Raw genomic sequence first — 22,821 nt, 5'->3', positions numbered from 1 at the left:
ACATGAAAACACAAAGGTACAAAATCTTTGAGATGCAAAATATTTGCTCTCAGATAAAAGATGTTAACAATACTCGTCTACCTCAAGAAGCAAATACAACCCCTAACACCTAAACTAATGTAATAGTGACAAGAATCAGAAAAAGAAGAACCATAAATCCTCTACAAGAGTGGATGTGTGACAGAAGTAGGTGAAATAAAGAATAGAAACCATTGGAACAAATTAATGATGCCAGGAGCTGTGGCTATAAGAAGTTCAAGAAAATTGATGGTGCTTTACCAAACTCCAGAAAACATGAGGAGAGATGGGTGCCTGAGTAGCTCTGTTGGTTGAATGGCTGACTCTTGATTTCAGGTCAGGTCATGGTCTCATGATTTTGTGGATTTTGAGATCTGCTTTGGGCTCTGTGTTGATGGCACAGAATATCCTTGGGATTCTCTTTCCATCTCTCTACCCCATCCTCACTTACTTCTCTCCGTCTTTCTCAAAATACATAAATAAACTTAAAAAATTAAAAAAGAAACATGGAGAGAGAAACTCCAATAAAGATAGTAGAACAAAAAGGGTGGACAGAACAATCCAGAAAACACACACAACAAGGTATAGAAAAGGATGTTATGGAAACAATTGGGTTAAAACATTGGACCACCAAAAAAAAAATGGGTATGTCCCTAAAACCAGGTCACTTTCCAATTCTCAGGGAGCAAGTAGAGACAATTTGTATAGGCAGCCTAGTAGCAATGATATGTGGCATAATGACAATGACTAGGAATGATCGCTAGGAATTAAACAAAACAAAACAAAAAAATTTAAATCATGAATATGACCACTTTTTAACAGAAGTGAAGCATACCAAAAATTTAAGGAAGAGTTCATCCCTATTCTTCTGCCACTATTCCAAGTTATTTGAGATAAATAACAGATTGTAAATTCATATAACATGTCAGGAATACCCTGATGCAAACCCGATAAAAGAGTGCACTTGCTGTAATTAGCACTTTGTTTTATTTATAAGTGATCAATCACTAAATTATACTTTTGAAACCAATATTGCACTATATGTTAAGTAAATACCTTAAAGAAAAAATATAGAGATACTACAAAAAGAGAAGTCCTCAGGCACAATATCTGAAGAACCTGGATATAATCAACTCAACTAAATATTACCATAATCTATCTAAGAATACATAGAAAGGATATCCATCTCCATGATCAAGCAGGGGTGATTCCAGGAATGTAAGTGTGCTTCAATATTCCTCAATCCATTGATGCGATATTCACAGACAAAAGAAAATATAAAAATTATATGAACATGTAGAATATAACACATGTAGAATATTTTGTTTTTTATTTTTTTAATTGTTTTAAACATTTATTTGTTTTTGAGAGACAGAAAGAAACAAAGCATGAGGATGGGATGGGCACAGAGAGACGAAGACACAGAAAACAGCCCAACACGGGGGTTGAACCCACAAACCATGAGACTGTGACCCAGACCGAAGTCAGACACTTAACTGACTGAGCCACCCAGGCACCCAACATGTAGAATCTTTAAAAATGACATCAATTTTAGGTAAAGAAACATATCTATTCTAGGTACAATCTCCCACCAAAGTGCATTTAGAGGAAACACATGAATCTAGTATAGGCCATAGACCAAATACTCACTGTTCACCTCCTACTCAGTGGTGAAAACCTGAGAATGGTATTTTCTGAGATCACAAACAAGATAAGGATGACCAATCTTTACTTTTATGCCACATTCTCATAGGAGGCCTAGCCACAGCAGTGAGACAAGAAAAAAGAAAATTCAAAGGCATATAATTGTTAAGGAATTATAACATGCATATGGCATTACATAGTATATATAAAAATATAATAATAATAATAATAATAATAATAATAATAATAATAATAATAAATCCATCTGCACTAGAACAGATGAATTAATTCACTGAATTCACCAGATATGTACCTTATATACCATAGTCCAGAGCATTGTTACAAACCAATAACGAAATAGCAGAAAAAGAACATAAGTAAACCAATCCATGTGCATGTGCATGTGCATCAGAAGAATCAAACAGCTGTAATATATTGATGGAAGAATTGGAAGATGACTTAAAAATGAAAAAATATATTCCATGTCAAGGGAACCAATTTTGATTTGATATATTTATTGGACCTAGCACACTTGACTGATTTAATGCAATTCCTATCAAAATACCAACAGCATTTTTCACAGAACTGTAATGGAGAACACCAACATTTTAAAGGCACAACAAAAGATCCCAAAGAGCCAAAGCAATCATGAAAAACAAACAAAGGTGGATGTATCATTATCTCATACTTCAAGAAAGAAGAATAGCTATACCAAGCAAAGAGTGGTTTTGCCATCAGTAGCTTTGAGAAATTATATGATGGCTTTTCCAGTTGAAGATCTAGCTGGCCTCTGCTTACTAATATAACCAGCAGAATCTTGCTGGTTGGGGTCTCCGCTGTAACAGGTGGCATTAGACAATGGTTCTGGGTCACCATCTCACATCAGAGCACTGGGCAAAGATTGTATCTGCCTGATGCTTTTGTTGTGCATAATTGTTTGTGTGCATCTTGAACACAGTCTCTTGCCTTTGGAAACATGGATGAAGTGACAACATTCTTGAGTCACAAGATATATAGTATGGTCCCTAAGACTTTAGTAAAGGAGTCTCCAAGCCTACACTAAGTAGGGACTACATTAAATATAGAGATAGAGAATGGCGCTCCATACCAAAGAGGAAACTTAGTGCTCTAAGGGGCTCAATAGACAGTGGAATCCTTCTTGGTCCAATTCATGGCTGCAATTTCCTGGTCCTAGTCTCCAGTCGGGTTTGCATGAAAATGTGAAGACTACTCTGCAGAAGTAAATCAATTCTACTTACCAACTTGAAATAAAGCTGCTGGCATGAATGGGATCCATTCTTCATAGGTATTTCCTGAGTCACAAAGCTGTAATTCACTGATGATTAAGCTAATTTTAAACATGATGCTAATCAATGTACTCTCTAGATACTCAATATCTGAACTTTACACACACACACACACACACACACACACACACACACACACACACACACACATTCACTCACACAGATAAGTCTGTCCCACCCCCCACTGTGGGCACAGATATGCTCCCCCACCCCCGCCCATTGCAAGGCAGTATCAAAGACTTTCATTTTCCACCTGGAAATCTGCAGAAGGACAAATCAAAACGTTACTAACACTTTGGGCCCTCTAGTGTGCAAATAAATTACAGTGTTGACTGACCTTAAATTATATAACCTACTATAGGAAGAAACATCAAAAATCCCGGTGCTGATCCAGCACACCTGAATCCTGCATTGTTACTGTCAGTGAAAACACAGCCACCTTCATAGGTTTAGATTACAAATTAAATGTCTTTCTGCTGGTGATTTGCAAGCTGTCACCGCACTCTCATGACTGCTGCTTCAGTTCATTTCATCTGTCTGCTGACAAGGATCAGAGAGGAGGAAAGACACATATTCTCTTCATCTCAAGGCTACCAACACATCTCACCACTCAAAATGTGGACACTTTGTAATGCTTGTTGTTCCAGTATGTTTGAGAAGTCTCAGTCCCACCAGACTTACCTTCCTAAAATGACTTCAGTTTTTGAGTATTTTTATATCTTGTAAGTGCATCACTTTTCAGTGTCAAGTGACGGAAAGTAGTCAAATCACTGATGATTGTTACTGTCACATTAACATCTGCACACATTTGGGATTGTTTCACACTGGAATGATTTCTAAGTCTAACAACATTACCTCATTCTAGTTCAACCATTTGAGCAAGATAGTTGCTAAAGTAGCTTAAGGGTGAAGCACATATTTATCACATGTTTTTAGCCATAATGGAATAAATACTATGTCATGAGTTTTCTTTAAATAATTTGAGAAATGACTTGGTTGTAAAACAAAGACATCTAACTTGAAGAGATAAGAAAGAGAGAAAAATAAAAATGAGCACATAAAACCAGTTGTAAAAGAATATAAATGGGTTGTAATACCCAACTCTAAAGGCAAAATTGAAATACCTTAATTACATATTAGAGTATTTATTTCTTTCAGTGATCCTTTCTTTTTCTTTTTATTTCTGTATTTCCTTCCTTCTTTATTTTTACCTTTTTCTTCCCTGTATATTTATCCATCCCCAAAGGGAAGAGATCTGCTTCTCCTTATGATAATGAATGCAAAGTAGCTTGTTTAAATGTTCCATATGTGTCAATATTTTTCACATTTCAGGAGGCTGTTCTTCTCTCATACCTGATAGAGTTGGCATGGTTAATATTATGTCTAAGTTCGTACAGCTTTTAATTAAATCCATAATTTGTGCTTTCAGAGCAAACCCAAGTGTATTCTATGTGAGTGGGCTTTACTAAACCCAATGCCATGTAAAAGAAATTCTTTACCTAGAAATAAGTGGCATTTCATATAAGCCACACTTGAAACTATGAAAGATTACTTTAAAAAATCAAAGAAAAGAATTTATTTTTCTCTAAGGTAGTATATTCCATCAGCAATGTCATATTACAAACTGAATTAGAATGATATTTAAGTATCATCCATCATGATCAACTAAGAACTTTTCCTGCATGAAAGTATGAGTCAACCTATATGACTCCATAAATGTGAAACCCCACATTAACAGGAAGAAGAGAAACATATGATGATCTCAATAGAAACAGACATAGCATCTCATTTTGTTCAACCTCTTTTTAATATAAAAATGTTCAACACATTTGCGTTAGAGGAATGTATCTCACCATATTCAAGGCCTGATAATGACAGCCAACATCATATCCAATGGTAAAAGACATCAGGTTCCTTTTGGAATATGCTGCCTCCAGTGTGGTCACTGTCATCAATACTATTCAATATACTATTTGGAAAACGTTCCAGGTCATTCTTCCAGCAAAAGAAACAGAGGGATTGCAAAAGAGTAAAATTATATCTATTTATAGATAACATGATCTTACAGAAAATTCCAGAGACACTTCAAACCAATAAGAAATTTCAAGACAGGGAAACTAAGAATATCAATACAAAAAATTTCAGACATGCCTACACAGTAACAAATTCTACTCTTAAAAGAAATGAAGAGGGAAAATAGTATGATGTATAATTACATGGGGAAGAATATAGTACTAGGATGAAGGTGAACTAATGACATGAAATTTTGAAACACCAAGAGATATAAACACTAATGTAGGAAGTTTAGAAAGAGAACATAAATGGAGAGGTTTTTGTGTTCACGGTTGGAAAAATGTTTTTTAAGTTTATTTATTTATTTTGAGTGAGATAGTTTGTGTGAAATCAATGAGGGACAAAGAGAGAGTATCATGCTCCACATTATAAGTGTGGAGCCCAATTCAGGGTACAAACTTATAAACCATGAGATCATGACCTGAGCCAAAGTTAAGAATGGTAAGCTTACCTGACTGAGACACCCAGGCACCCCAGGGAAAAACTTCTGACAGAAGTCTAAAACCAGTTTAGCATGAAATGATAACATTTTCAAAATGAGCTTTGGAAAACCTGATAACCACATGCCAAAAAGTAACTAGACACCCAACACACAAAAAAAACAAAAAAACAAGGCAAAATGTATTAAAGACATCAGTGTAAATATGAAAACAAAGAACCACCAGACGACACCGGGAATGGTTTCTGTGTATAAGAAATCATATAACTCTATACAAAAGAATAAATAAAACAAAAAACAATCGGTCAGATGAACAAACAAACAACACAAACAAAAAACCAAAAGGCATATTTTCCAATGGGCCATGTCTCCAAATTGATGTTTCTCCAAGGAACACATGCAAATGGCCCATAGGTATATGAAGAGATGTTCAGCACCACTAATGTTCACGGAAGTGCAATGAAAACCACACTGGCATATCAGTACACACATGTCACCACATGTCTTACTATAAAGAGAAGAAATAGCCAATACTTGTATGGGGTGGAGAAAAAGAGTATCTGTTTAAAATATTGCTAAGAATGTAAAGGATAAAGCTATTATAGAAGACACAGTATGTATCCCTCCAGAAAGTTAAAAGGGAACTTTTATAGGATTCAGCAATTCCATTTTTATATTTATATGGAGAGGAAATGAAATTATTCTTCCCAAAAGGTAGCGGCATTCCCACGTAAACAGCAGTATTATTTACAAGAGGGCAAGAATGGACCGGAAGCGAGTATCTGTCAGTGGCTATCAGTGAAAAGATAATGTGCCTCTACCAGGGAATATTACTCAGCCATAAGTAATCAGGAGTGGTCCACATGCAAAAACATGGATGGAACATCATGACTTTAGGCTAAAGGAATGAAACAAGCCAAAGACAAAAACAGGTGAACTGACTTCTACATGCCACATAAACACAATGAACCCATGAACATTCAGTGTAGAATAGCAATTGTGTAGAGGAGTGAGTGTAAATGAGTGAAAGGGTCCAAATTTCCAATTATTATTTGAATTAGAATGTAGATGTTGATGTTATTTAGTAGTGGTGCATTTGTGACACTATTAAACAATACTGCATTGTGTATTAGAAAATTTCTGAGGCAGGGGCCAAGACGCTGGAACAGCATAAAAGGGTTTTTTTTTGCATCTCATGTCCATGAAATACAGCCAGATCAACACTAAATCATTCTGCACACCCAGAAAACTGATTTGAGCACTAACACAACAATCTGGTAGATGCTGTGTAGCTACACCACAGGCAAAGGTCCCAGCAGACCCCAGAGAACAACCACATTTGCTGGTGGTGAAACAAGGACATTAAGGGTGAATGAAACCTGGTGCCAGATGTGTGTTGTGATTTTCCATAATCTCTGAAATGGTGCTGCTACATGATTGTGTGAACTTTTTCTGGGGTGGGCTGGTACCTAGCCACTATCTCTGGACATCAGCAGCAGCATGGTCCCATGAACGTTCCTGGGTGTGATCTGCACCTGGACATTGCTCCATAAGACCATTCCCCAGAAGGTCTGAGTTTGTCAAAGTCGCAGTCCTTCACAAGTGAGGGGTTGGGAAACAGTCAGATCTGAGATAAAATTCAGAAGGGAGGTGCTACTTGACAACCTGAGGGCTTAGTCATGGAGACTGTAAAAGTGGGGAGTGGACAGAAGCCAGAGACAAAGGACAGTGTGCAATTGCTGATTTGGGAGAACAGAGTCCCTTTACTAGAGACTGTATAGCTGAGTGACACCATTTTCACCCCTCTTGTGCATGCACATACACACCTACAAGCACCACAACAAGCCAACCCAGTAAGGTAAGCAACACCATCTAGTGGTGAATAGAGTTGTAACACAATGCCCTGTCCAATTGGGCCAATCTTGCTCTTCAGGCACACCACAAATCTCTCAGACTGCTTAGTTTACATATTATAAAATGCTTCATAGTTTGACTTTTAGGGGAAAGTGGTGTAATTTCAATCATATTTCAGTCTGTATACTAAATCATCTATGCAATTTTTTTCTTTTTCATTTATTTTATTTTTCTTGAATACAGAAAGAGAAAAAATATTTTTAATTTTATTAAATATTTTCTTTAATTTTTTAACACTATAGTTTTTACTTTTTGGTAATGGTTTTCAAATTCTACTTCCAACATTTTATTTTGAGGTAGGATCTAGCATCATGTATTTGATTTTGTGTGTGTGTTGTTTGTATTTTTTAAATTTTAATTATTTAACCGTATTAATTCCTTTTCTTCCTTCAAAATGACAAAAGGAAGGAGTGCACCCCAAAAGAAATATCAAGAAGAAACAACAGCGAGGGACTTATTCAACACAGATATAAGCAAGATGTCTGAATCAGAATTTAGAATCATGATAATAAGAATACTAGTTAGGGTTGAAAATAGATCATAATCTTTCTGTGGGGATAAAAGAAGTAAAAGTAAGTCAGGATGAAATAAAAAATGCCCTGACTTAGTTGCAATCTTCAGAGATGCCTTGGTGGCAAGGATGGAGGAAGCAGAGCAGCAAATGTACAATACAGAGGACAAATCTGTGGAGAATAAAGAAGCAGAAAAAAAGAGGGAGACTAAGGCAAAAGAGCATGATTTAAGAATGAGAGAAATCAATGACCTATTAAAAAGGAACAACACCAAAATCATAGAAGTCCCAGAAGATGAAAAGAGAGAAAAATGGGTAGAAGCGGAAAACTTTCCTAACCTAGGGAAACACACAGACATCAAAATCCAGGAAGTACAGAGGACTCCCATTAGATTCAACAAAAATAAAAACTAGAACAAAAAACCATCGACAAGGTGTATCATAGTCAAATTCACAAAATACTCAGGCAAGGAAAGAATCATGAAAGCTTCAAGGGAAGAAAAAAAGCCCTTAACCTACAAGGGAAGACGGATCCGGTTTGCAGCAGACCTATCCACAGAAACTTGGCAAGCCAGGAAGGAGTGGTCGGATATATTCAATGCGCTGAATCAGAAAAATATGCAGCCAAGAACTGTTTATCCAGAAAGGCTTTCACTCAAAATAGAAGGATTTATACATACATATATAATATTAATATACAATATAAATATATTATATATAAAAATAATATATATATAAATAAATTAATCACAAACATAAGGAAACTCATTGATAATAGTACCATAATAGGAGGGGACTTCAACATTACACTTACAGTAATGGACAGATCATCTAATAAAAAAATCAAGAAGGAAACAATGGCTTTGAATGACACACTGGACCAGATGGACTTAACAGATATAGTCAGAACATTTCATCCAAAGCAGTGGAATATACATTCTTCTCCAGTGCACATGAAATGTTCTCCAGAATAGATCACATACTGAGACAAAAATCAGCCCTCAACAAGTACAAAAAGATTGTGCTCATACCGGGCATATTTTCAGACCACAACACTATGAAACTCAAAATCAACCACAAGAAAAAAATGGAAAGACAAAATATACTTGGAGACTGAAAAACATCCTACTAAAGAACGAATGGCCTAACCAAGAAGTTAAAGGGGAAATTAAAAATCACGTGGAAGCCAATAAAAATGATAACATCACAACATAAAACCTCTGGGCCACAGCAGAGGCAGTCATAAGAGGGAAGTACATAGCAATCCAGGCCTTCCTAAAGAGAGAAGAAAGGTCTCAAATACACAACCTAACCTTATACCTTACAGAGCTGGAAAAGAACAGTGAATAAAATTCAAAAACCAGCAGAATACAGGAAAGAATAAAGATTAGAGCAGAAATCAATGCTATTGAAACCAAAAAATTAAAAAAAATAAAAAAATGGTAAAACAGAACAATGAAACCAGAAGCTGGTTCTTTGAAAGAATTATTAACAAAATTGATAAACCCTTAGCCAGTTTTATCAAAAAGAAAAAGGAAAGGGCCCAAATATATAAAATCAAGAATGAAAGAGGAGAGATCACAACCAACACAGCAGAAATAAAAACAATATAAGAGAATATTATGAGCAATTATATGCCAATAAAATGGGCACTCTGGAAGAAATGGACAAATTCTTAGAAACACATAAAAACTACCAAAATGAAACTGGAAGAAACAGAACATTTGAACAGACTCATAATCAGTACAGAAATCAAATTAGTTACAAAAATCTCCCAAAAAGCAAGAGTCAGGGCCAAATGGCTTTCTAGGAAAATTCTACCAAACATTTAAGGGAGAGTTAACACCTATTTTCTTGAAGCTGTACACACACACACACACACACACACACACACACACACACACACACACACATATATATATGTACATATATATACATACATATATATTATATATGTACATATATATATATATGTGTGTGTGTGTGTGTGTGTGTATACGTATGTACATATATATATATATATGTGTGTATATATATGTATATGTGTGTGTATATATATATATATATATGTATATGTATATGTGTATAGATATATGGAAAGAAAACGTCCAAACTCTTTCTATGAAGCCAGCATTCCCTTGATTCCAAAACCAGACAAAGACCACACAAAAAAAGCAGAACTATAGACCAATTTCCCTGATGAACATGTATGCAAAAATCCTCAACACGGTATTAGCCAACCAGATCCAACAATACATTAAAAACATTATACATCACGACCAAGTGGAATTTATACTTGGGATGCAGTGCTGGTTGAATATCCACAAAACTATCAGTGTGAATCATCACATCACTAAGAGTAAGGACAAGAACCACAAGATCCTCTCAATAAATGCACAGAAAGCATTTGACAAAATACAGCATCATTTCTTGATAAAAACCCTCAAGAAGATATAGATAGAAGGATCATATGTCGAGATCATAAAAGCCATATATGAAAGACCCAACAATTATATCATCCTCAATGTGGAAAAACTGAGAGCTTTCCCCCGAAGTTCAGGGACAAGACAGGGATGTCCACTCTCACCACTGTTATTCTACATGGTATTGGAAGTCTTAGCCTCTGCAATCAGACAACACAAAGAAATAAAAGGCATTCAAATAGGCCAGAAGGAGGTCAAACATTCACTCTTCACAGATGACATGATACTCTATATGGAAAACCCAAAAGATCCCACCAAAAAAACTGCCAGAACTGACCCATGAATTCAGCAAATATGCAGGATATAAAAGCGATGTACAAAAATTGGCTGCATTCCTTTACACTAACAATAAAGCAACAGAAAGAGAAATCATGGAATCGATCCCATTTATAATTGCACCAAAAACCATAATATACCTAGAAATAAATGTAACCAAAGAGGTGAAAATCTATACACTAAAAACTATAGAAAGCTTATGAAAGAAATTGAAGACAGACACACACACACACACACACACACACACACACACACACACACACACACACACACTCCATGCTCCTGGCGTGGAAGAATATTGTTAAAATGTCAATACAATCCAAAGACATCTATATATTCAGTGCAATCCTTATCGAAATAACACCAGCATTCTCCACAGAGCTAGAACAAGGAATCCTAAAATTTGTATGGAAGTGGAAAACCCCCAAATAATCAAAGGAGCCTTGAAAAAGAAAACCAAAGCAGGAGGCATCTCATGGATGCAACTAGAGGGTATTATGCTAAGTGAAATTAGTCAGTCAGGGAAAGACAAATATCATATGATTTCATTTAAATGAGGACGTTAGGATACAAAACAGATGAAAATGAGAGAAGGGAAGCAAAAATAATATAAAAACAGGGAGTGGAAGAAAACATGAGACTCTTAAATATGGAGAAGAAACAGAGGCTTACTGGAGAGATTATGGGAGGGGGATGGGATAAATGGGTAAGGGGCAATAAGTAATGTACTCCTGAGATCATTTTTGCACTATATGCTAATTAACTTGGATATAAATTTTAAAAATACATTTTAAAAAAAGAAAGATAAAAAGAAAAAAGAAATAAATGTCTTCTTTGGAATAAAAATGTCTATTCATGTCTTCTCCTTATTTATTTAATTGGATTATTTGGTTTTTGGTGTTCAGTTTTATAAATTCTTTAAATATTTTGGATACTCTCCCTTAATGAGATATGTCGATTGCAAATATCTTCTGCATTTTATAGGTTGCTCTTTTGTTTTGTTGATTATTCTTTCACTGTACAGGAGCTTCTGTCTTGTTTTGTTTTTAATCTCGATGAGGTCATAAAGTTCTTTTGTCTTTTTGTTTCCCTTACCTCAGAAGATATTTCTGGTAAGATGGTGCTATGTCCAATGTTAAACAAGTTACTGCCTGTGTTCTCCTCTAGGATTTTAATCGATACCTGTCTTACTTTTAGTTTTAAAAGTACTTTTAAATTTACTTTTGTGCATAGTGTAAGGAAGTGTTCCAGTTTCATTCATTTGCATGTTCCTGTTCAGTTTTCCCAAAAACATTTGTTGAATGCTGGTCTTTTTCCCAATGGATATCCTTTCCTACACTGTGACAGATTAATTGACCATATAGTTATGGGTTCATTTTGGTGTTTTCAGTTCTGTCCCATTGATCTATATATCTGTTTTTCTGCCAGTACTATCCTGTTGTAATCACTACAGCCTTTATGTATTTGATACTATAGTTCTTTCACCTCTTTGGCTCCTTTATTCCTGGGTACCTCATTGTTGATTGCTTGATCTCTTTCTTTAGCTTCATTATTTGTGAATACAATTGCACTAGTTTTCTGTATGCTGATGTTAGAATTTTCAACTTTATTGACTTCATGTTTTAATTGTAAATTTTTTGGTGATGTCTGTCAGGTTCTATATGGAGTATTATGCCATCTACAAATAGTGGAGGTCTGACTTCTTTATTCCCTATTTGGATGCTTTTTATTTGTTTTTGTTGTCTGATTGTTCAATAATAGTTGTAGGAGCAGACATTCCTTCTTTTTCCTAAACATAAAAGTAAAACTCTCCATTTTTCCCAATTGAGGATATTAGCTGTTTTTGTCATAGATGTCCTATATTATGTTGACCTATCTTCCCTCAAAACTTACTTGTGGAAGATTATATTATGAATGGGTATTGTATTTTTTCAACGTTTTTTATGCATGATTGAAATTATCATATGGGTCTTTTCCTTTCTTTTATTTTTGTAGGATATTACATTAATTTTTTCACACTATTGAAAAGTCCTTGTATCAAATGAACAAATCCCACTTGATTAGGGTGAATAGAATTGTTGGATTCAATTTCCAATATCTTCTTGAGTATTTTCTCAACTTCTTCAGGGACATTGTCAATATTTCTCTTTATTAGTAGTATCTTTATCTGGTTTCGTTACGAGGGCTTGGCAGAATAAGTTTGGATTTTTTTTTAATTCCATTTCTTTTTTACAAATAGCTTGGGAACGATGGTTATTAGCACTTCTTAAATATTTGGCAGAGTTCACCTGTCACTTTTGTTTGTTGGGAGGTTGTTTTTTTTTATGATTCAATTTCTTTCCAGAATTCTAGTCTATTCAACTTTTCTATTCATTCATATTTAATTTTGATAATGTATTTTTTCTAGGAATTCATTATTTCTACATTGTTGAAACTGTTAGCATACATTTTTGTATAATATTTCCTTATTATTATTGTTTTTATTTCTTGGTATTGAGTTCTTTTGTTTTTTTTTTTCTTCTCTCTCATTGTTATTTTATTTATTTGCGTTCTTCTTTCCTGTTATAGTCTGGTTAGAGGTGTATCAATAATATTAATTTTTACCAAGAACCACCCTCTCGGAAAACCCCATTTTAAAGAACACACATGCAGACTCTCTTGACATGGAGCAAGTTCTAAAATACCAAATGAAAAGGACATGACCAAGGACAAATTTACTAATTTTGGAGCATCCGCCCCTGTACATTTGTGTTCACAATCTCCAGGCCACAGGCCAGTAATTCTATGTGTTTCCTATTTCCTTTCTCACTGTTTTTCTTCTCAGACTGGTCTAGTATGTTATGAGTATGATTGATATTTTACCAAAGCTCCCATGAAATATTTATAATTTTAAATTATTGTATTCTCATTGTTCTTTAGTGTGGGTGATTCCATTAATCTGTGTTCCAATTTACAGATACATTCTTCTAGATCAATTAATCCACCATTTATTTCCTTTAGTGCATTGTTTAATTTCTGTTGCTGAAATCCTTAGTTATAAATGACATTTCCCTATATTTTTCATCTTTTTGTCCTCCTAAATTTGGTAGTCATCTTTACAACTATTATTTTGAATTCATTATTCGGTAGATTGCTTAAGTGCATATTAGTTTATTCATTTTTTGTTTGTTTTTCCTTATACTTTCAACTGGAATATATTTCTCTCTTCTGATTTTTGTTAATATACTATAATGCTTCTACATCTTAGGTTGTTTAGCTACATTTCCTGGTCTTGGAGGAAAGGCTTGTGTAAGATATTTCCCATGGGACCCAGGAGAGAAATCTACACAATGACCAGAGGTGGGTACTTCAGGAAATTCCCATGTATAAGTAACATGTGCGCTTCTCTTTACAGGGTTTTCAGTGTTCCAGGTACTTTTGTGAGTAGTATTGTCCCCGTATCTAACTGGCTGCAAGGCAGTTGTGCACATGCTATTGTATCGTGTGCTCCCTGATTCAACAGTTCACGAAGCTCTACTGTGACTAACGTGATCCTAATGGTAGAATAGGAAGACTCGTGGACAGGCTGTTTGACAGCAAAACCACTGGCCAATATCCCTGAAGTGAGTGCTGCAGGCACAGAGTGGGAAAATATTGTCCCCAGCCTCCTTCTCTATGTAGTCTAGTTGCAATTCCTGAAGGTATGCTAATGCATACAGGTGACCCATTGAGTAACCTTCTGTAAGGATTTACAATGACTGCTACAGGCATGATGGGAAAAAGAGGCGGTCCTTTTCTTGCTGGCTGATAAGCCCAGCTGCTAATTTTGTGATTATGTTGGTGGATAGGGTAACCCCATCCATTATGATTATGGAGAACCTGCCTGAATGATGTGGTGTGCTGGTGGGCAGAGGTGGTCTTTGATCTTGCTACCAAACATCAAGGTTGCATGACTTCTGTAGGCATGCTGGTATGCAAGCACTTGTCAGCTATAAGCCTGAACAAAGCTCTCTTTTGCTTGGGATTTTCAGTGCATCATGTCTCCTGGCATTAGCATTCTAGAGTGAAGATTACACAAAATGCCACCTTCTATTTCCAGCATCAGCACAAGATGAGTTAGCAAATGTGGCTGCTACAAGTGTCTCAGTCCCAAGAGAGGAGCCAGCTGCTTCCACCCTCCCAGTAGATGCTCCACAATTAGTAAGTGGGTCCTCAGTCAATGTGCTTCTCAGTCTGGTATTTTAGCAGGGAATTTTAGCAAGTTGGTCTGCATGTGAGTTCTTTATAATGGAGTTTTCCCAGGAGATACTTTTTTTTAATTAATAAAATCAATAAACTTTTAGCCATTCTTAAAAAAGGAAAAGAGAAATGACTCAAACAAATAAAATGACAAGTGATAGGAGAATAGACACCAACACCACAAATTCTGTACAATAAAATACATTATTATTAAAAAACTATACAGCAATAAATAAACAACCTAGAAAAATGAATAACTTCCTCAAACCATATACACTCCATATTTGAAACAGAAAGAAATAGAAAAATTGAAAGATCTATCTCCTGCAAAGAAATCGACTCAGTAATCCAAAAATTCCCAAATACAAAACTCCAGGGCCACATGTCTTCACAAAATTCTATCAAATATTTAATGAAGATTTAATATCTATTTATTTAAAACTATTCCAAAACATAGAAAAGGAAGAAAAACTTGCAAACTCATCTCCTGAGGCCAGCAGTATCCTGATACTAAATCATATAAAGGCATCACTAAAAAAATAACTACTGGCCAATATCTCTGATAAACATGGATGCAATATCCAAATTAAATAGTAGCAAAAGGGGTGCCTAGGTCTCAGTCGGTTGAAAGTCTGACTTCGGCTCAGATCATGATCTCACAGTTCTTGGGTTCAAGCCTCACATCAGGCTTTGTGCTGACAGTTCAGAGCCTGGATCTTGCTTCAACTTTTGTTTCTCCCTCTGTCTCTCTCTGCGCCTCCCATTCTCACAGTCTCTCAAAAAATAAATAAACATTAAAAATTTTAAAAAAATAGTAGCAAACAAAATCCAACAATATTTAAAAAAAAAATCATTCAACACGATCAGATTGGACTTATTTCTGGGTTGCAGAGGTGGTTCAATATCCACAAGTAAATCAATGTGATATGACACATGGTTAAGATACAGGATAAGAACCATATTGTCATTTCAATAAATGTAGAAATAGTATATGACAAAGTACAATATCCACTCAAGATTTTTTAAAAAACCTCAAGAAAGGATGCTTAGGGGGAACATAACTCAGTATGATAAAGGCCATCATGAAAAATCCATAGAGGTTTTTTACAAATATCCTCAAAAGAGAAAAACAGGTTGCCTTTAAGGTAAGAAACAAGAGGTCTTCTGTCACTGATGAGGTTTTTTTGTGGTGATAGTAGCGTTCGTGGGGTCTGGAGCTGATGGCCAAGAGAACACTTGAACATGTCTCTGTGCAAAAAGGTGATTTTATTAAAAGCACAGGGACTAGACCCATGGGCAAGAAGAGTTCCCTGGGGCCATAAGGAGGGACTAATTATATACTGTGTAGGTGGGGGAGGTAAAGATGAGGGGAAGTTTCCAATGATATTTTCATATGCTAAAGAACATTCACAGGATGGAGGAGGCCTAGCTATTGTCAAGATAAAGTTGTTTTTCCTTCTAGTAAAACATTAGCATTAGACAGTAGGGGTTCCTGGAAAAAAGTTTTACTCTGCCAGCTTCAAGTGTTTGTCAGTGGTCTGCAGGTTATAAGGAAATTTAGTTTTTTCTACTATCTCCTTCTGCCCTGGTTTCCTATGTCATCACCACTGTTATTTAACCTAATATTGAAAGTCCTAGTCACAGCAATCACACAACAATGGTAACAACAACAACAAACAACAACAACAAACATAAAACACATCCAAATTGTCAAGGAGAGCAAAATGGACATCATTTGCTGATTATTGATACAGTATCTACAATAAACTAAAGAGTCCACCACAAAACTGCTAGTTAAGATTTAAAAAATTGAATAAAATTACAGATTACAAAAATCAACACAGAAAAATAAGTTGCATTTCTGCACACTAAAAATTAAGCAGCAGAAAGAGAAATCAAGATATCAATTCCACTTACAATTGCATCAAAAACCATAAGATACACAGCCAGAAACTTAACCAAAGAGATGAAAGACCTGGACTCTGAAAACTATAAAGCACTGATCAAAGCAATTGATGATGACACAGAGAAATAGAAAGACATTTCATTGTCATGGGTTGAAAGGACAAATTGTCTAAATATCTATGCTACTATGCTATCCAAAGCAATCTCTACACATTTAATGCAATCTCTATCAAAATACCAATAGCATTTTCACAAAGCTAGATCAAATATCCTAAAAGTTTTAAGGAGCCACCAAAGATCCTGAATAGCCAAGGCGACCCTGAAAAGTAAAAGAAAAGCCAGAGAATTCAAGATTTCAATTTACATAACAAAGCTGTAGGAATGAGCATCAGATTGGCTGGCACAAAGATACACATATATCACAGAAAAAATTGAAAATGCCAAAATGAATTCACATCTCTCTGGCCAACTAATCTTCAGCAAAGCAGGAAAAAGATGTCAATTGGGACAAATACAGTCCCTTCAACATATGGTGTGGGGAAAACTTCTTAGGGGCCTGCAAAAGAATGAAACTGGAAACGTTTCTTACACCAAACAAAAAAGTAAATTCAAAGTGGTGTAGAGACCTGAAAATGAGACAGGAAATCATTAAAATACAAGAGTATAACACAATCAGTAAGTTGTTTGACATTACCTATAGTAACTTTTTGCCAGTTAAGTCTCCTGAGGCAAAGAAAATTAAATTAAAAAAAATTCCTTGGGAATTAATCGAGATAAAAAGCTTCTGCACAGTGAAGGAAATAATCGGCAAATTAAAAATCAACCTACAGAATGGAAGAATATATTTATAATCAATGTATCTGATAAAGGGAGTGTATCAAAAATATGTAAAGAATTTGTAAAAATTCAACAACCCAATTCAAATAATCAAATTAAAAATTGCGAGACAGTGCCTGGGTGACTCAGTAAATTAACCTTTTGACTCTTGATATTGACTCAGGTGATGATTTCACAGTTAATAAGAGTCTGCTTGAAGAGCTGGGCATGAAATCTGCTTAAGATTCCCTCTCATCTTCTCCCATATGTTCTCACAGTGGAGAACACTCAAAACATGTTATCTTTCTTTTAAAAAAAAAAACTGGGGAGATGGGGGGGGAGTTAAGATGGAAGAATAGATGACCCTGGGCTTGTCTCAGACCTCTAACACAGCTGGATCAACATCAGAAATTTTTGAATACTTAGGAAATTTTTGAGGATTAAGAGAATAATCTTCATAATTTGAGGGAGAGAATGTGGCAGGAAGAAGTGAATTGGGGAAGAGAAAAGACATATAGGGCCGAGTAGCATAATGAGATATTTTTGTGGAGAGGAGGAAAAGGGAGCAGAGAGCAGCACATAAGATTTATGCAACAAAAACACTCTCTATTAAAGTAACTATACTGAAAGAAAGAAAGAAGAGTGAAAGGAAGGAAGGAGGGAGGGAGGGAGGGAGAGAGGGAGGGAGGGAGGGAGGAAGGAAGGGTAGTGAAAATTTGACAACACACACAGAGGACTGCACAAAAGTGTTCCCTATAACGATTTACAGGGGAAAAGGAGAGAGTTTCAATACCACCATTTTTTTTTTTTAAACATCAAAGTGCAGAGTCGGAAGTTTTGGAAGTCAGCACCTGATGGTATCCCAATAAAGAACAAGGGCAGAGTGATGACAGTGGGCAGCGTGCCTTGAGAATACCCTGTGTGGCACGGGGAAAAGTAATTACCATGCCTGACATGTATTGAATAGAGGTGATGCAGTGCAGACACTCTGCAGGGAAAAAGATCCCAAGGAAGACATAGAGCTCTCCTGTTCATGAGTATAGGAACAAAGACACCCTGAGGGTAACAAATCCTGGTGCCAGCTGTGTTTTGTGATTTACCATAAACTCAAATAAGTCCTGGGACCATTTTCTGGGATAACCAGAACTGGGCAAAATACAGCTAGACACTCAGCTAGAGGAAAAAGCATGGGTCCCAGCTACAGGGAGATTTCTGAAGTGTAGGGTTTTGAAACACAACCACACCTGAGATAAAACCCAGAGAGCAGCACCAACACAGGCCAGGTGAAGGTGGGGATCTGGCAGAGAACTGGGACAATGGAGGGGTGATTGTGTATCAGGGGGGGCATGAACTTCCTGCTCCTAAAGGGAATGCCATTTTCACCCATAGCTCACCAGCACTGATAATCTCCGTGATCTAAACAGCTCCACCAGGTGGAGAATGGAACTGATGCACTAATCCCCACTTCTCTGTGGCCTCCAATCTCCACTGTGGCAAGTAAGGCTAAAGATCACAGCAGTAGATTCCTCCCTAAGAAGAACAGCACAAACCCCCTTTCCCTGAATTAAGTGTATTCACAGAATGCTGCAAAGTTTCAGCTCTAGGAAAAACAGGATTTGACTTCCCTTGGGTGTTTGTTTTGTTTCTGTTTCCCACTCCCCCCTCCTTGGATATGGAAAGATTTTTTTAAATTTTATTTTCTATTTTATATCAATTTTTCTTTTTTCTTTATTCTATAAATCTGTACTTAATGTGTATTTATTGTGATACAGAGAGAGAGTGAGAGGAGAGGCAGAAAGAGTATCCAAAACATGTTCTGTGCTGTCTGCACAGAGCTCAACACAGGGCTTGATCCCACAAAACATGAGATCATGACCTGAGCTGAAATCAAGAGTCATTTGCTTCCCCATCTGAGCCATCCAGCACTGTTATCAATCTCTTTTTTAAAATATTTATTCATTTATTTATTTGTTTCCTTGTTTGTTTATTTTGAGAGAGAGAATCGGGGTGGGGGAGGGTAGGCAGAAAGGCAAAGAATTTAAAGCAGGCTACACATCATCAGTGCCAAACCCAAGACAAGCTTTGATCTCATGAACTGTGAGATCACGACCTGAGCTGAGACAAAGACTTTGACAATTAACTGACTGAGCCACACAGGTACGCCTATCAACCTTCTCTTAATGAGCAGACCAAAACATACCTTTATTTATATTTATGTTTTATTTTATTTTTAAATATTAAATGATTCTATCACTTTTTCCTCCTAAATGACAAGATGGAAGAATTCACCCCCCCCAAAAAAAAATAGGAAATAATAATGGCCAGAAATTTAATCAATACAGGTATAAGTAATATGTCTGAACCAGAATTTAATATATCAACCACAAGGATTCTTGCTGGGCTTGAAAAACATAGAAGACACTAGAAAATCCCTTACTGAGAATATAAAAGAGCTAAACTCTAATCAGTCTGAAATTAAAAATACTATAGTTGAGATTCAAACACAAATGCGTCATAGCAGTAAGGATGGACAAAGCAGAGGACCAAATTAGTGATACAGAAGATGAAATTATGGAAAATAAAATTATATAAAGCCCAGGTGAAGAAGAAAACAAAGGTAATGGATCATGTATATAGACTTAAGGAACTCAGTGACTTATTAAAAGGGAATAACTGCCTATCATAGGAGTCTCAGAAGATGAAGAAAGAGAAAAAAAGAGCAAAAGTTTTATTTGAGCAAATTATAGCTGAAAACTTCCCCAAGGCGAAGGCACTGACATAAAAATTCAAGAAGCACAGAACACTCCCATTAAATTCAACAAAAGCTGCCCATTACCAAGGCATATCATAAAGAAATTCACAAAATAGTCAGACAAAGAATCCTGAAAGCAGCAAGAAAAAACATGCCATTAATATACAAGGGAAAATATCAGGTTTACAGCAGATCTGTTCACAGAAACTTGGCAGGCCAGGAGGGAATCACAGAATATATTCAATGTATTGAATGGAGAAAATATTCAACAAAGAATACTTTATACGACAAAGTTGTTACTCAGAAGGGAAGGGGAGATTAAAACTTTCCCAAATAGAAACTAAAGGAGTTTTTGACTTCTTAATCATCCCTGCAAGAATTATTAAGGGGAACATGGTGGGGGTGGGGAGGAGATGAGGGGGAAAGACCAAAAGCAATAAAGACTAAAAAAAACAGAAACACCAACTTTAAAAGTAAGGCAATGGCTCTAAATTCACATCTTTCAATAATCATCTTAAATGTAAATGGGCTAAATATTCTAATATTTAGGTTCTAGTGAAAAAAGTAAGAACCATCAGGATACCTGGGTGGCTCAGTCTCTTAAGTGTCTGACTTCGGCTCAGGTCATGATCTCATGGTTCCTGAGATCAAGCCCCATGTCCAGCTCTGCACTGGCAGTCCAGGATTTGTGTGGGATTCTCTCTATTCCTCTCTCTCCCTTCCCTGCCCCTTTTCTCCCTCTCTCCCTCTCTCTCTCTCAAAATAAATAAAGGAAAACTTAAGAAAAAGCATTCTATATACTGCCTACAGGAGGCAAATGACAGACCTAAAGGTACAGCAAATAGAAAATGAGGGGATTGAGAACCATCTATCTTGCTAATGGTTGTCAAAACAAAGTTGGGGTAGTTATACTTATATTCAACAAACCAGATTTGAAAATAAAGACTGTAACAAAGAATGAAGAGAGAGGCATTATATTATAATTTAGGGGTCTATCCACCAAAGAGATCTACCATTAGTAAATATTTAAGCTGTTAACTTGGGAGCACATGAATATATAAGCCAATTAATAACAAACATAAAGAAATTCATTGATGACAATATAATAATACTAAGGGGCTTTAACAACAAACTCACATCAATGGGCAGATCATTCAAGCAGAAAAGCAAGAAAGAAACAATGACTGTGAATGATACCCTAGACTGGAGGAATTTAAAACATATTCAAAACATTTCATCCTAAAGCAGCAGAATACACATTTACAGCATAGACACAAAAAAATAATTCAAAATGGATGAAAGACTTAAGGATGAGACTGGAAACCATGAAAATCCTAGACAACACATGCAACAACCTCTCTGATGTAGTAACATTTTTTTTTAAGATTATTTATTTTTGAGAGAGAGAGAGAGAGAGGAAGCAAGAGACAGGCAAATAGAGCTCTGAAGACGGCTCCTTGTTGAGAGTTCAGAGCCCACTAAGGGACTTGAACTCATAACCCTTGAGATCATGACCTGAGGTGAAGTTGGATGCTTAACCAACTGAGCCACCCAGGTGCCTCTAATATAGTAACTTCTTATTAGATATGTCTCTAGAGGAAAGGAAAACAAAAGCAGATATAAGATATTGGAAGTTTATCAAGAATAAAATCTGCACAGCAATGGATGTAATTAACAAAACTAAATGTCATCCTATGGAATGCAAAAAGATATTAGTAAATGACATGTTGTGTATAAAGCGTTAATATCTAAAATCTGTAAATAACTTACCAAACTCAACAACCCAAACCCAAATAAGCCAGTGAAGAAATGGGAAGAAGGTATGATTAGCACTTTTCCAGAGACATCCAGATGACCAACAAACACATGAAAACATGTTCAATATCACTCCTCATCAGGGAAATACAAATCAAAACCACAATGAGATACAATCTCACACCTGTGAGAATGGCTAAAATTAACAACACAAGAAACAGATGTCGCTGAGCATGCGGAGAAAGGGGAACCCTTTTCCAATACTGGTGGAAATGCAAACTTGGTTCACTCTGGGGAATAGAATAGAGGTTACTCAAAAAGTTAAAAATAAAACTTTCCTACAATCCAGCTATTGCACTACTAGGTATTAACACAAAGGATAGAAAAATACAGATTCTAAATGGTATATGCACCCTAACACTTATAATAACAAAACTAATGATAAACAAATTAAGAATTGACCTCATGTGTCCATAGACTGATGAATGGATAAAGAAGATGTGTAGCATGTATGTGTGTATACACACACACACACACATATGTATACATGTATGCATATACATGTATATATATACATATACATCTCCTTTATACACAGATGTATGTGTGTGTGTGTGTGTGTGTGTGTGTGTGTGTGTGTATACACACACACATATATACACACACAAACAATGGAGAACTACTCAGTCATAAAAAAAGAAATATTGCTA

The 22,821-nt window shown here is 35.9% G+C and overlaps 1 protein-coding gene across 3 annotated transcripts in view; it reads right to left on the bottom strand.

Moving 5' to 3' along the window:
• Positions 1-22,821, bottom strand: part of LOC122212889 (gamma-taxilin-like) — a 116,525-nt gene that overhangs the window by 37,361 nt on the left and 56,343 nt on the right. The window contains exon 6 of one of the 3 annotated variants that reach the window (XR_006199347.1): positions 4,662-4,964. The exons of 1 other annotated variant lie outside the window; for it this stretch is intronic. Coding sequence is in view for 1 of the 2 variants with exons in the window: in XM_042926878.1 (XP_042782812.1) it covers positions 4,854-4,964 (111 nt within the window). In the remaining variant the exon portion in view is untranslated. Of the gene's footprint in view, positions 1-4,661; positions 4,965-22,821 lie in introns of those variants that run through there. One more of the 3 variants, XM_042926878.1, reaches the window with a different exon arrangement.

Source organism: Panthera leo (assembly GCF_018350215.1).
Source record: "Panthera leo isolate Ple1 chromosome Y unlocalized genomic scaffold, P.leo_Ple1_pat1.1 chrY_random_Un_scaffold_90, whole genome shotgun sequence".
NCBI classification, from domain to species: domain Eukaryota; kingdom Metazoa; phylum Chordata; class Mammalia; order Carnivora; family Felidae; genus Panthera; species Panthera leo.
This window is presented reverse-complemented; position numbering and strand designations above follow the sequence as displayed.